Below are 15,982 nucleotides of genomic sequence, written 5' to 3' on the forward strand. Positions count from 1 at the left end.
AGAGCACATGGGCACTGGTGAAATTTTCTCAAAAGAACACCAATGGCTTATGCTCTAAGATCAAGAATTGACAAAATGGGAACTCAAAAAATTGCAAAGCTTCTGTAAGGTAAAGGACACTGTCATTATGACAAAATGCCAACCAACAGATTGGGAAATGATCTTTACCAATTCTACATCCAATAGAGGTCTAATATCCAAAATATATAAGGAACTTAAGAAGTTAGACTCCAAAGAGACAAATAACCCTATTAAAAATGGGATACAGAGCTAAACAAAAAATTCTCAGCTGAGGAATATCAAATTCCTGAAAAGCACCTAAAAAAATGTTCAATAACCTTAGTCATCAGGGAAAAGCAAATCAAAACAACCCTGAGATTCCGCCTCATACCTATCAGAATGGCTAAGTTCAAAAGCTAAGTTGACAGCAGATGCTGGCAACAATGAAAGAGGAACATTCCTCCATTATTGGTGGGATTGCAATCTGGTACAACCTCTCTGAAAACCAGTCTGGAGGTTCCTCAGTAAATTGAACATTGCTCTACTTGGGGACCCAGTTATACCCAAAAGATGCTCCAACGTTCAACAAAGACACATGCTCCCCTATGTTCACAGTAGCTTTGTTTATAATAACAGGAAGGTGGAAAGAACCCAGATGCCCTTCAACAGAGGAATAGACACAGAAAATATGGTACATCTACACAATGGAGTACTACTCAGCTATCAAAAACAATGACTTCATGAAATTCATAGGAAAATGAATCAAAATAGAAAATAACATCTTGAGTGATGTAACCCAATCATAGGAAAACACACATGGTATGCACTCAGTGATAAGTGGATATTAGCCCAAAAGCTCAAATTACGCAAGGTGCAATCAACAGAACACATGACACTCAAGAGGGATGACCAAAATATGGATGCTTCATTCCATCTTAAAATGAGGAATAAAGATAGCCAAAGGAGGTGATAGGGAAGCAAAGTTTAGAGCAGAGACTGAAGGATTGGCCATTTTGAGCCTGCCACACATCATGCGGCCCATATATATATACAGCTACCAAAAGTAGATACGATTGATGAAATTAAGAGGTGCATCCTGACAGGAACCAGATATAGATCTCTCCTGACAGACACAGCCAAAACAGAGAGAAATACCAGCTGCAAACCACTCAAGTGAGAATGCGACTCCCATTGGAGGAATTAGAGACAAGACTAAAAGAGCTGAAGGGCTTGTAACCCCATAAGAACAACAATACCAACCAACTAGACATCCCAGGAACTAAACCACAACCCAAAGAGTATACATGGACTGACCCATGGGTTCTACTGAATATGTAGCCAAGGATGGCCTTGATGGGCACTGATAGAAGGAGAAGCCCTTTGTCCTGCCAAGGTTGGATCAACAGTGTAGGGGATTGTTGAGAGAGGGCAGTAAGGGGGGTGGGTGTGGAGGGGAATATCCTTATAGAAGGGGAAGTGGAGGGATTAGGGGGCTTTTGGAGAGGAATCCCAGCAAGGGAATATTTGAAATGTAAATAAACAATACCCAATTCAAAAAAAATTAAAAAGTAAATAAATTTTAAAAAATGGGAAGCAAACTAGACCTGGGATCAAAGCCTTTTAGGAGTTATTATGACTTTTGTCTCCAAATGACATCTCTCTTTCAGTGTCATTGGCATCAAAAGTGCTTTCTCCTAAATGATTCCCCTAACAGCATCATGTGAAACTCATTTATATGGATATTCACCTTCAACACCTCTGAAAGCATACTGAATAATTAATTATTTCACATTTTATGTGTCCTAATTGTATTGCAATTAAATTAATCTATTTCTAAGGAAGCAAAGATACTGATCAAGAACTATACAGGGAGATTCCCTTGCTGCACCTCTTTTCCGTGCCTGCTGAGCCCTCTGGGCATGCCCGGGTGCCATGAACATCCTGTTATCTCTGGTTGGTATCCATTTTCTTGTCACGTCTCTGCACACCTTCATCAGACCTGCTGAACTGGAATACCCATCAGAGTCCTGCTGCCTCAGGATCTGTCAAGAGCCTATAAGCTAATACTTGGCAGGTGATCTTCCTGAAATAACTTTGCCTTAGATTAATATCTATGATGAACTCCATTAGGCAAGCCCAGGAGAAAGTCCTTTTAGAAAAGATTCTTGCTATTAATATGCTTTTCCTGTTATTGTTACACATACAACAATCACTAGGAATTAGCCAATTCCTTTTGAGCAAATCTCTGCAGAACTATGAAGATGTACTGTCTGGTAGTGATGCTATCATTAATTTTTAATGATGATCTTATAAGAATTCCTATAATTATATGAGTATTTATGAAGCTCTTTAATAGTGGGACTGTTGTTAGGTTCTTTTCTGATAGTTAAAACTGCAATGATGACTTTGTTAGCCTCCAATTATGTTAACAGTTAATTGCCTCTTAAAGAAAACCCAGACTTTCTGTACTCAGAACACATTTCAAGATAATGTAAAGCCATTAACCAAAGGTTATAAAATGGGAACTGATTATTTATTTTTGGTCCTATGACAGAAGATAAAATATTAACTGGGTTTATCTCTACAAAACTTCACTAATAACTTTGTTATAGTTTTTAACGCTTGATGAACCTGTGGAGCTGTGACGGTTAATGAATGTTTAGTCATATAAATATTCCTAGTGTATATTCATGTAAACATTCACTGTTATAGACTTCTTATTCGATCTTTGATTTGATTTAGTGAGTGAACTTGTGATGGACTTTTACCATGCAGTCATGTATTATGAAAGATGCATAAGTACTGCGAACATAGGGAAGAGTGCATAGAATTTTTTCTTATCTACCTTTTTCATTCATTCCATTTTTTGCATGTTGTAAGAGAGGAAATTTTGGCAATTTAATTATAAACTCTAAAATCACTTTTCTTTTTGTGAGCAGACTGAAAGTTAGAACATCACAGTAGTACCTGCTTACATAGAACGAAGGTCACATTACTTAATCCCCTGCTGTTAGAGAACAGGTGTCCATCACCTAAGCCAGAACTTTTTACCCTTAGAAATTGCAAGAAAGTGTTTAGGATGTTTTAGACATTATCATGAGCATTTCAGTATAGTTAGAGAGCTGGGACATCTGGAGACCCTCAGTCTTTAAAGTCCTACCAGAGTTCTATTCTATATCCCATATCAACCCGCTCCAGGCCAGGACATTCTGAGCAAGGATCACTGAGGTTAGTCCTCCTCCAAATACTCCTGTATAACAGAACATTCAGTAATTAAAGCCATTCAGGTAACTAAAGGGCCTTGAAACAACACAATAAAAAAGGGCAATATGACTGTTTCAAAATACAGATATACTACCGCAGCAAGCACTGAATAACCTAAAATAACCAATGCATAAGAAAATGACTATAAATTCAATCTTGGAAATGCAATAGAGGCCTTTAAAGAGGAAATAAATGAGCCCTTTAACCAAATACAGATAACTACAGTCGAAAAGGTAGAGGCTTTTAAAAGTGAAACAAATAAATCCCTTAAATTAGTGTCGGGAAATACAATTAGATGGGTGAAGGAAATAAATATAACTGTTTAAGACCTGAAAATGGAAACAGAAGCAATAAAGAAAAGATAAACCAAGGGAATTCTGGAGATGTAAAGCCTAGGGAATAGAAGAGGTTCAACAGATGCAAGCATCACTAACAGAAGATAGATGGGAGAATCTCAGGCATACAAGAATCAGTAGTACAAATTTATTCCTCAGTAAAAGAATCTATTAAATCTAAAAAATTCTAATACCACTCCCCAAAAAATCCAGGAAACATGGGATAACAGGAAAAAAAACCTAACTTAAGAATATAAGGCATAGAAAAAGAAGGTGGAGTTCTAGTTCCATAGACCAGAAGACATTTTTAACAAAATTATAAAAGAAAACTTTTACAATTTGATCAAAGAGATGCCTATGAACATACAAGAATTTTATAGAAAGTAAATTAGAGTATACTGGAAAAATATCTTCCAACAAGTCTACAAAACTAAGAAGAGTATATTAAAAGAGGCAAGTGGAAAAGGCAAGGTAACGTATAAAGGCAGACCTAGCTGAATGTCACATGACTTCTCAACAGACTCTAAAAGCTATAACAGCCTGCACAGATATTTTGCAACCTCTAAAAATCCACATATGCCCAGTTATACTACTATAGATAAAAAAAAATGAGATCTTTCAAGACAAATCCAAATTTAAATATTATCTGTCCCCAAATGCATTACTGTAGAAAATACTAGAATGAAAATTCCACTCCAAAGAGAATAATAACACCCAAGTAAACAGAAAGGTAATTCTGTACTAGCACAGACAAGAGAGGCACACACAAGAATGTGCACATGCACACATAATAACACCATCAACATCAAAATAACAGAAATTAAAAATCATTTTTCATTAATAGTCATGAACATCAATGGATCAATGGACTCAATTCCCCAATAAAGGCATGAAGGCTAAGACGATGAATGCAAGCACAGGATCCATTATTCTGCTACATATTAGAAACATATCTCAGCAATAAAGATAGCCATTAGGTTATAGGGCTGGAGAAATACCTTCTAAGCAAAGGGTTACAAGAAAAAAGTAGAGTAACCATTCTATAGCTAATAAAATAGTCTCAACCAAAATTAATTGAAACAGACAAGAAATGAAACATCATACTCATCAAAGGAAGAATCTACCCAGATGTTATCTTTATTCTAAACATGTATGCCTCAAACTTAAGAGCAACTATGTTTGTGAAGGATAATTTAATAAAGCTTAAATGGCACATCAAACGCCAAACACTAATAGTGGAAGATATTTACATCCCAGTCAAAAAGTTCGACATGTCCAACAGGAAAAACTGCACAGAAATGATGAAATTACCTGACATTATAAATCAAGTGAACCTAACTAAGACCTACAGAATATTTCACCCAAACACAAGAGAATATATCTTCTTCTCAGAACATCATGAATCCTACTGCAAAACTGACCATATAATCAGTCCCAAAGCAAATCTTAACAGATACAAAATATTGAAATACTATATTGTACATTATAAAATGACCATTAAATAATGATGTACTTTAACAGCAGTAGAAACCCCAGAAAGTCTACACACATATGGAAAAAAAGGACTGTCTACTCAATAATCTCTAGGACATCAAAGAAGTCAAGTAATAAAAACTTTTCTAGAATTCAAGTGAAATGAAGGCACAACATATTCAAACATATGGGACACAATGTTAGCAGTGCTAAGAGAAAGGTTCATAGCACTGTCTTCATAAAGAAATTAGAAAGTTCTCATATCAAGAATTTAAAGATACACAGGAAACCTCCAGAAAAGGAAAGCAAAAACACAAGCTTGGAATACGTAAGGAAAAAAATCACAGAACATATGTAGATCAAGAAGATGGAAGGTCAAAATATGAATGCTTCAGTCCTTCTTAGAAGGGAGAACAAAAGACTCATGGGAGGAAATACAGGGACTAAGAGTGGAACAAGGACTACAGAAAAGGTCATCCAGAGACTGCCCCATATGGGAGTCCATCTCATATACAGCTACCAAACCCAGTCACTATTGCTGGTGCCAAGAAGAGCTTGCTGACAGGTGCCAGATATGGGTGTTCCATAAGAGGCTTTGCTAGAGCCCTACTGATATAGAGAAGGAGGCTTGCAGTTAACCATTGGACTGTACAAAGGGACAACAATGGAGGAGTTAGAGATAGCTGAAGGAGTTTGCAACACCATAAAAAGAACAATAGTATTAACCACCAAAACCCCAATGCCCCACCCAAACCTAGAGCTACCAGGGACTAAATCACCAACCAAGCATATGCATGGAGGGACCCATGACTGCAGCCACATATGTAGCAGAGAATGACATTGTCCAGAATCAATAGGAGGATATAACCTTGATCCTGTGAAGGCTCATTTCCCCAACGTACGGAATGCTAAAGCAGTGACATGGGAGTGGGTGAATCGAATGGGAACATCCTTATAGAAGCAGGAGGAGGAGGAGGGAGTAGAGGAGAGGGGCAAAAGGGGATAACATTTGAAATGGAGTTACATAAAGTATCCAAGACAAATAAAATAAAAATGTTCTGTTGTAAATAAGATCTGAAAATTTTAGTGTGAATTCAAGCATGACTGCATAATTAACTTGTGAGTCATAGGAGAAACCACAAGAATAATTTTCCTGATGAGGGTAAATATAAAGCCTGTTTGTTCCATATGTAAATTCTGATAATTTATATATTTTATAACATTGTCTTATTGTAACTTATTTGTAATCTCATAAATACTACAGAGTAAGCAGTTTTTTCTTACATAATACTTAACGTAATAAAATAAGATTTTATTTTTTTAAAAAGTAGGCAGAAAATAATCAAGATTATGGCTGAAGTCAATAAATTAGAAATAATACAAAGAATCAAGGAAAAGAAGAGCTAGTTTATTGAGAAAAATGAAGAAGATAAATAAACCTTTAGCCAAATTAACCCAAAGACAGAGAGACAGTATCCCAATAAACAAAACCAGGAAGGAAAATGGAAGCATAACAACAGACAAATAGGAAATTCAATGATTTTATTTCAAAAGCCTATGTGTCATACCAAAAAACAAAACGAAACAAAACAAAAAAACTGCAACAAATGTCTTATCTAGATGGATGGTTTTCTATACAAATAGAAATTAACAGAGTTAAGTGAAGATCAGGCAAACTATTAAAACATTCCTATAAACCCTAAAGAAAGAGAAGTCAATAAAAGGCTCCTGAGCAAAAAAAAAAAAAAAAAAAGCCCAGGTCCAATTGGTTTTAGTGCAGATTTTTACCTGAGTTTGAAAGAAGAGCTAACACTAACAACCGTGAATCTGCTGAACAAAACAGAAACAGAAGGAAGACTGCCAAACTCATTATATGAAGCCACAGTCATCCTGAAGCTTAAACCATACAAAGAATAGACAAAGAGAATTTCAGAACCATTTTTCTTATAAACATTGATGGAAAAACAATTTTAAAAAGTGCTTGTAAACCAAATTTTAGGAGCCATCAAAAACTCCATCCACCATGATCAATTAGGATTAATCCAAAGGATGCATGGATGGTGCCCTATAAAAAATTCATAAGCATAATACATCACTTAAACAAACTGATAGGAAAAAATCATATGAGCACTTCATTACATGTTGAAAGAGGCTTTAGCAAAATCCAATATTTTAGAATTCACTATGAAAGTCTTAGAGAGATCATGAATACAAGGCACATACCTAAACATAATCAGAAATATACAACAAGACATGAGCCAACAAGTTTTACATGGAGAAAAACTAAAGAAATTCCACTAAGATCAGAAACCAGGCATGGCTATTCCTTCTCTCCCAATCTAATTAATACAGTACTTGAAGTTCTATATAGAGCAATAAGACAAGTAATGGAGATCAAGGGGATAGAAATTGGAAAAGGAGGAGTCAAATTCTCAATGTTTGTGGATCATGGGACAGTATTCATAAACATAAGCAACCATAAAAATTCTACTAGCGAACTCCAATAGCTGATAAACAACTTCAGTAAAATGGATGAATACAATATTAACTAAAAAAATTAATTGCCTTCCTTATTGTAAATGGTAAGTAGGCCATGAAAGAAATTAGGGAAACAACAGCCCTCACATCTTCAAATTATATAACATATGGTCCATGCTCATGTATCAGTAGGATTAACGTAGTAAAAATGTACAGAAAAATGCCATCATACTGAAAGCAGTGTTCATTTTTAATTCAATGCCATCAAATTTTCCAACACAACTCTTTACAGATCTTGATAGAGAAATACTCAACTTCATGTGCTAAAACAAACAAACAAACAAACAAACAAACAAATAAACATTAAAATCAGGATATCTAAACAACCCTGAACAGTAAAAGACTAACTGGCTGGAGGTATCCCCATCACTTATTTCAAGCTCTACTACAAAGCAACAGTAATAAAATCTGCATGGTGTTGATATAGGAGCAGATAGGTTTATCAGTGAAAATGAATTGAAGACCCAGAAATAACATGATATACCTATGGACTTTAGAATTTTGACATTGCAACCAGAAAAGATACTTATCTAATGGTGCATGTAGAATAATGCAAATAAATCCCTATCACCCTGAAACAACAACAACAACAACAACAACAACAACAACAACAACAAAACCAAGAAAAAAAAACAAACAAAAAAATTCCCCTCAAGTTCAAGTGGATAAAAGATCTCAATGTAAAACCACATATAGTAAGTCTAATAGAAGAGAAAGTGGGGAATATCTTTGAAGTCACTGGTATAAGAGACAATATCCCGAATAGAATGCCAATGGCTCAGGTTCTAAGATCAACAATTGATAAATGGGGCCTCATGAAAATTAAAATCTTTGATAGGGCGAAGGAGAGACTTCCAAGAGCACAAAATGGCATCCTCAAAATTGGGAAAAGATCTTTACCTATCCTCCATCTGACAGAGGACTACTATCCAAAATTTATAAAGAACATAAGATGTTAGATTCTGACAGCCCAAATAATCAAAGTAAAAAGTGTGGTACAGAGGGAAAGAATTTTCAACTCATGAATCTCAAATGACTGAGAAGCACTTAAAGAAATGTTCAAAGTCCTTAATCATCATGAAAATGCAAAATAAAATGTCTCTGAGAATCTATCTTATACGGATCAGAATAGCTAAGATCCAAAATCTCAACGGATAGTGCAGGGCAAATGTATGGAACAAGGAGAACACTTCTCCATTGCTGGTGGGAGTGCAAACTTTATGACCACTTTGGAAATCAATTTTATGTTTTCTCCAAAAACTGCAAATAGTTCTACCTCAAGACTAAAGTATATCACTCCTATGCCTGCACCTAAAAGTTGCTCCTTTATACTAGGGAGAAACTTGCTCAACTATATTCATAGCATTTTTGTTAAAATTAACCAGGTACTGTAAAAAGCCTGAGGTCTGTCATCTTACAAATGGAAAAAAATGTAAGGTACAGCTGCACAATAGAATTCCATTCTTTCACTTAAATAAAAGGTATGGAATTTAAGAATATCATCCTGAATGAGTTAACCCAGATTCAGAAGGACATGCATGGTAAGTGCTCACTTATAAGTGGATATAGCCATAAAATAAAGGACACCCATTCTGTATTCCACAGACCCAAAGGCACTAAACAAAACAGGAAGGCCCACATGACAGTGCTTGAATAGCACGTAAAAGGGGAAATAAAATAGTCCTGTAGGCAGATTCAGAGAAGGAAGTGGGCGGAAGATGGTATAGGAAAGGGTTTGGAGGGGTACAGGATCAGGTGGGATGGGAGAGATGGTCAGACGGCCATAAGAAAGACTAGAATTCTGTAATTGGAAGTAGTGGGCTGGTGGAGGACACCTAGACAATGTGCCAGAGACCTGGTCTGAAGGAGGCACCCAAGAATCAATGGTGGTGACTTACATGAGATTTGCAGAAGTGGGGTATGAACCTGAAGAGGCCACCTTATGTAGCCAGGCAGGAATCCCAGTGGAGGGATAAGTAAACCAACTCACCCAAAACTGTGATCCAAAATTTATCCTGTCTACAAGACATATAGGGACAAAGATGGAGCAGAGACTAAGAGAATGTCCAACCAAAAACAGGCTCAACTGGAGACTCATCCTGGGTGCAAGCACTAATCCTTGATTCTATTAATGAAACTGTTATATTTGCAGGCAGGTAGCTAATATGTCTGTCCTCTGAGGAAAACTGACTAAGACAGATTTAGAGACCCATGTCCAAACATAGGCTGAAGGTTCTGGACTTTCATAGGAGTGTGGTAGAAAAGATAGAGGCTCCTGAAGAGGATGTGAACTCCACAGAAGCCAGACCTGTCAGCTAACCTGGACCATTGGGGGCTTAGAGTCTGAACCACCAACCAAAGGGCTTACATGGACTGGACTTAGGACCCCAGCACATATTTATCAGATTTGGAGCTTGGTCTTCCAGTAGGTCCTGATGTGCTGAAACGGGCTATTCCTAATGCTGTTGTCAATCTCTGGAATAGATTCTTCTAAGTTGCCTCATCTGGCCTCGGTGGGAGAGGATATGGCTAGCACTGCAGAGACTTGGTGGGCCAGGGTGAGAGGATATGGGGGGTGGTCCATCTTCTCAGAGGAAAAGGGGTGAGGAATAGTGGAAGAGCCTATAGAAGTAGGAGAAATGAGGATCTAAAAATTAAAATATTTCTAAGTGTTTTATATGATACTAGTCTTCGCGTGTTTCAAAAAATAAAAACATATTCCAAAACAGCATGAAAGGAAACTTTATCTCTTGAAGATGTAAACATGCCATTAAACACAGGAGAGATGGTTAACATATATTATGTAACATATAATATGACATTTTCAAATCTGTTTCAATTATGGATAGACAATAGCACAAAATTAAAAGCAATGTAATTGTTAATTATACTCAGGAATGTATATTCCTTTATAATTAATCATGTTTTCTTATATTTTCTAAGCAATTATATCTAACCTTTTGGGAAAATATTCAAACATTTTATTTTTCAAGTAATTTATAATTATTACTTGCTATAAAATGTTTTTTCAAATTTTTAATATACAAATAGTAGCAAGCAAATTTTAAAATTTCCGAGGTATCATTGTTTTTATTTTGTTTTGCTTTTTGTTCACTTTTTTCTTTCTTCTTTCTTCTTTCTATTTTTATTTTTTTTCATTTTTTTATTAACTTGAGTATTTCTTATATACATTTCGAGTGTTATTCCCTTTCCCAGTTTCCGGGCGAACATCCCCCTCCCCCCTCCCCTTCCTTATGGGTGTTCCCCTCCCCACCCTCCCCCCATTGCCGCCCTCCCCCCAACAGTCTATTTTACTAGGGGTTCAGTCTTAGCAGGACCCAGGGCTTCCCCTTCCACTGGTGCTCTTACTAGGATATTCATTGCTACCTATGAGGTCAGAGTCCAGGGTCAGTCCATGTATAGTCTTTAGGTAGTGGCTTAGTCCCTGGAAGCTCTGGTTGCTTGGCATTGTTGTACATATGGGGTCTCGAGCCCCTTCAAGCTCTTCCAGTTCTTTCTCTGATTCCTTCAACGGGGGTCCTATTCTCAGTTCAGTGGTTTGCTGCTGGCATTCGCCTCTGTATTTGCTGTATTCTGGCTGTGTCTCTCAGGAGCGATCTATATCCAGCTCCTGTCGGTCTGCACTTCTTTGCTTCATCCATCTTGTCTAATTGGGTGGCTGTATATGTATGGGCCACAGGTGGGGCAGGCTCTGAATGGGTGTTCTTTCTGTCTCTGTTTTAATCTTTGCCTCTCTATTCCCTGCCAAAGGTATTCTTGTTCCCCTTTTAAAGAAGGAGTGAAGCATTCACATTTTGATCATCCGTCTTGAGTTTCATTTGTTCTAGGCATCTAGGGTAATTCAAGCATTTGGGCTAATAACCACTTATCAATGAGTGCATACCATGTATGTCTTTCTGTGATTGGGTTAGCTCACTCAGGATGATATTTTCCAGTTCCAACCATTTGCCTACGAATTTCATAAAGTCGTTGTTTTTGATAGCTGAGTAATATTCCATTGTGTAGGGGTATCATTGTTTTCAATTGCTTATTCAGTATATTTAAAACATAATACTCTTCAGTATTTTCTAGATAGTACTCCACTATCTAGTAGCTGGTTTTTACCTACTATTCACTTGTGTGCTTATCACTTCAATTCTCTGTCTCTGAATTCTACATGCATCTTAAATTTAAATTATACAAAACAAAAGGATGTAGAAATTCAAATTATATGAAACAAAAGGTAAGTACATTAAATGAAAGTGTACATTTATTATTTACATATGTGCCATAACTGCAAAAGAAATTACTTCCATCATTCAATAACTTGGTGCAGTAATAATGGCATCAGTATCAATGTATCATAGGATCATTGTCACAAAGAAGTTATATCCTTCTAAATATGAAATGTTTATTTCATAATTCTTTTCAAAATTATTCTAAAATTTTGATTAAAATTTTATTCTGCTTTCCAAACGCATTTATGGATTGAGTACAAATGAAAATACAATTCATGAAATGACAGCATGCCCTATGTTAGGACACACTACAAAATACCCGCCTTTCAAACAGGCTTCAGCATCTCTGAGCATCGACACCTTTCCTTTAAACTTGTAGTATACTGGATAAATAAGTATATGCAACTCACATTTCTCAGAGAAGATTAAATTTAGGTGTATTTTTTTTTTATTCTTTTTTTCCGGAGCTGGGGACCGAACCCAGGGCCTTGCGCTTCCTAGGCAAGCGCTCTACCACTGAGCTAAATCCCCAACCCCCTAAATTTAGGTGTATTACATAGTGCTATGATACATCCTGCTGAAGAGAAATGCTATAGTGATTGTTAGAACTCTAAAGCAATTTCCAAAAGAACCTATTAGGTACAATGTTTTGAGAATAATGAGTCAAAATGTAATCCAGGATTTGGGAGGCTTTTAAGTCAATGGTCAGAATTCCTGATTCATTTTATTTTAGGTTGAGACTTAACTTCGCAGTTGTGGTAATTCCTCATTAAGAACCATGTATAGATGAGAGAAATTAATCAATGTAATTAAACTTTTGGTAAGTTAAATACTTACTTGTCATGTTGGAAATTTCATTTTCTGGGCAGGGTGTACAATCAAAACAGCAAACAGGCTTTCCCAGCTGAGGGGATTTTCTGAATCCTGGACTACAAGGAATACTGCAAACTGAGGTTGGAGACTGAGGAAAATCACAAATTAATTATAAATAAAAACATTTACCTACCTGTCAGTAGTTACAATGACATAGACAATGAAAAAAAATGAAATGAAAAACTGAAAAAGATGTCTTCATAATGCATTAAATTAAAAAGAAATACTTCTTTGTAGTCTGTGATAAAATTATAGTTGTATTGTGATTTATATGTTTTGAATTATATAATTATATCATGACTTACATACAAATATGTGCATTTATATGTACATATATTATCTATGTCTATAAATCCTAGATAGATAAATAGATAGATGATAGATAGATGATAGATAGATAGATGATAGATAGATAGATAGATAGATAGATAGATAGATAAAGATAGATAGATGTCCTAGTGGAAATAAATTGTCTTGAAAACAAGTATAGGAATATAGGAAATGAGTTTGTAAATAAATTTTAAAATGCTGTATCCTATGAAAATGATAAGATCAACTTATGTTGCATGTAGTGTTTTACAAGTAAATCCAACAAACCTGTTGGTGGCCTGTGTTCCACTCTATCATTTCTTTCAACATATATAATTGTCGACCATGTGATAGATTTTGGGAAAATGTTCCTATTTTCAGCTTAAATACAGGATTTGGCAAAAAAGTCAAAGTCTGGTGAATCTCATACTTTGTATCCAGTTTTTCTTCATGATTCAGGTTCACTTTGTCACCAACAGGGTTTATAAATTGGATATTTCTCAGGAAAGAGAGCATCTGAAACATTTATTATTTTAGTTTTAACTATGCCTACAGATTAGGAAAGAAAATATAAAGTTTAATCTGTCTCTGATTTTAACTTGTCTTAATAATGTGTCTTAATTACAAATAGTCTGATATCAGAGTGGGAAAAATGCCAATATAGGCACAATAACATTAAAATTCCTAAATAATTCTTTCTCAGTGAAGTTAATCCTCTAAAATATGCACAGATTAAATATGAGTGGGAATAGTTAAACATTCTTTACCTCATTTTCTGTATATTATTATCTGATAACCAAGTAGGAAATTGAGACCCTTGTTGAGGAAGAAAATTCTAGAATTTTTCTGTTATTTGGGACCTATTCATTACATAGATTATCAATTCCTTGATCATTTAAAAAGGTCAGTCACCTTCTTGTTCCAATAAGAATTTCATGAGAAAGCAACATATTTTGTTTCAAATATTAAAGATAAGAAACACATTTATGGTGGAAATATTATGGAAACTAGCACAAACAGATTATGAAATTATGGAAGTTTCAGTATTGGCTGTACTTGAGTTTAAGAAACAAAAGAATTTTCAATGATATGCAGTGAAGGAATACAGCAATTGGTGTATTTGAAAGAAAAGAACTTAGAATCTTAGAAGCTACAGTATTCATCGGAAAAATTAAGTCTATGACTCTATGAGATATGTAGTGGAAGAGCGATTACCTGCCAAGAGTCAAATTCTGGTTCTTTTCCGTCATCTATTTGCCATGTATCTGCTTGTTTCAGAAGCATCTGTTGGAGTGTGTAAGCCACAGCATACATAGAATTATATAGGTCATAAGTAGTATCACTCAAAGACATTTCAAAATGGTGCCTGAATAACCATCTAAATATGTTTTCCTTTGGACAATTTTGCAGATCCTTACATTCAGATAATGACAAAGAACAATTAAAATACACCCACCATAATATACCAAGAGAAAAGTCATCACTGTAGTTTGAAGGGTATGCTGTCTGGATAAATGTTTTAAAACCAGATAATTCAGAATAGTGATGTGAAAAACTGAGAGTCCCATAGAAGGAATTAAGGAGGAATTTTCCATTATTTATGATCATATCCCACTGTGAGGTAGTGACCCAGATTCTTTGGATATCAAATAAATTCCATAGTCTAAAGTTGATCTGTAGAGGAGAGTCTTTGTCTCCATAAATGATAACAACTTTTGCTGATGACATCTTGATCTGGTTGTAATAGATATTATACCTTTTCAGAAATAAATTGTCATCACTAACAATGATACTCACAAATGCTAAACAAAAATTGTTCCTTTGCATTTCTCTTCTCAATTCCAAGATGAATTCATAACCTGGGTCATCATCTGAAACAACTGCTCCCACCCAGTTCCAGCTGAAATGGACAAGCAAGGAAACCATGGCCAATGCCAGAGATAGGTCCTTAGAAGCCATTTGGTAAAGATATGGATACAGTTCTTGGTTGCTCAAGAGAGGGTGAAATGGCCCATAGTAAAGCTGTAAGCCATAGAATGTGAGAAATAACATGAGGAAGCCGAAATATAAAATGCTAGTCTCACCAAGGTATTTTATGTTATTTGTGACTATTGTGAAAGGTGTAGTTTCCCTACTTTTTTTATATCCTTATTAACTTGAGTATTTCTTATTTACATTTCGATTGCTATTACACTTCCAGGTTTCCGTGCCAACATCCCCCTAACCCCTCAACCTCCCCTTCTATATGGGCTTCCCCTTCCCATCCTCCCCCCATTACCACCCTCCCCCCAACAATCACCTTCACTGGGTGTTAAGTCTTGGCAGGACCAAGGGCTTCCCCTTCAACTGGTGCTCTTACTAGGCTATTCATTGCTACCTATGAGGTTGGAGCACAGGGTCAGTCCATGTATAGTCTTTGGGTAGTAGCTTAGTCCCTGGAAGCACTGGTTGGTTGGCATTGTTATTCATATGGTGTCTCAAGCTCCTTCAAGCTCTTCCATTCCTTTCTCTGATTCCTTCAAAGCGGGTCCCGTTCTCAGTTCAGTGGTTTGCTGCTGGCATTCACCTATGTATTTGCTGTATTCTGGCTGTGTCTCTCAGGAAAGATGTACATCCGGTTCCTGTCAGCCTGCATTTCTTTGCTTTATCCATCTTATCTACTTTGGTGGCTGTATATGTATGGGCCACATGTGGGGCAGGCTCTGAATGGGTGTTCCTTCTGCCTCTGTTCTAAACTTTGCCTCCCTATTCCTTGCCAAGGGTATTTTTGTTCCCCTTTTAAAGAAAACATGAAGCATTTGCATTTTGGTCATCCTTCTAGAGTTTCATGTGTTCTGTGCCTCAGGGTAATTCAAGCATTTGGGTTAATAGCCACTTATCAATGAGTGCATACCATGTGTGTTTTTCCATGATTGGGTTACCTCACTCAGGATTATATTTTCCAGTTCCATC

General features: G+C 36.1%; 1 protein-coding gene across 3 annotated transcripts in view; it reads right to left on the reverse strand.

The window, feature by feature from the left end:
* Nucleotides 1–15,982, reverse strand: part of Vom2r40 (vomeronasal 2 receptor, 40) — a 48,451-nt gene that overhangs the window by 7,702 nt on the left and 24,767 nt on the right. For 2 of the 3 annotated variants that reach the window (NM_001430248.1, NM_173317.2), the window contains 3 exon segments: nucleotides 12,686–12,809; nucleotides 13,319–13,546; nucleotides 14,246–15,052. In NM_001430248.1, the coding sequence (NP_001417177.1) occupies nucleotides 12,686–12,809; nucleotides 13,319–13,546; nucleotides 14,246–15,052 (1,159 nt within the window). 3 annotated transcript variants of the gene reach the window in all.

Source organism: Rattus norvegicus, chromosome 1, assembly GCF_021556685.1.
Source record: "Rattus norvegicus strain SHRSP/BbbUtx chromosome 1, alternate assembly SHRSP_T2T, whole genome shotgun sequence".
NCBI lineage: Eukaryota > Metazoa > Chordata > Mammalia > Rodentia > Muridae > Rattus > Rattus norvegicus.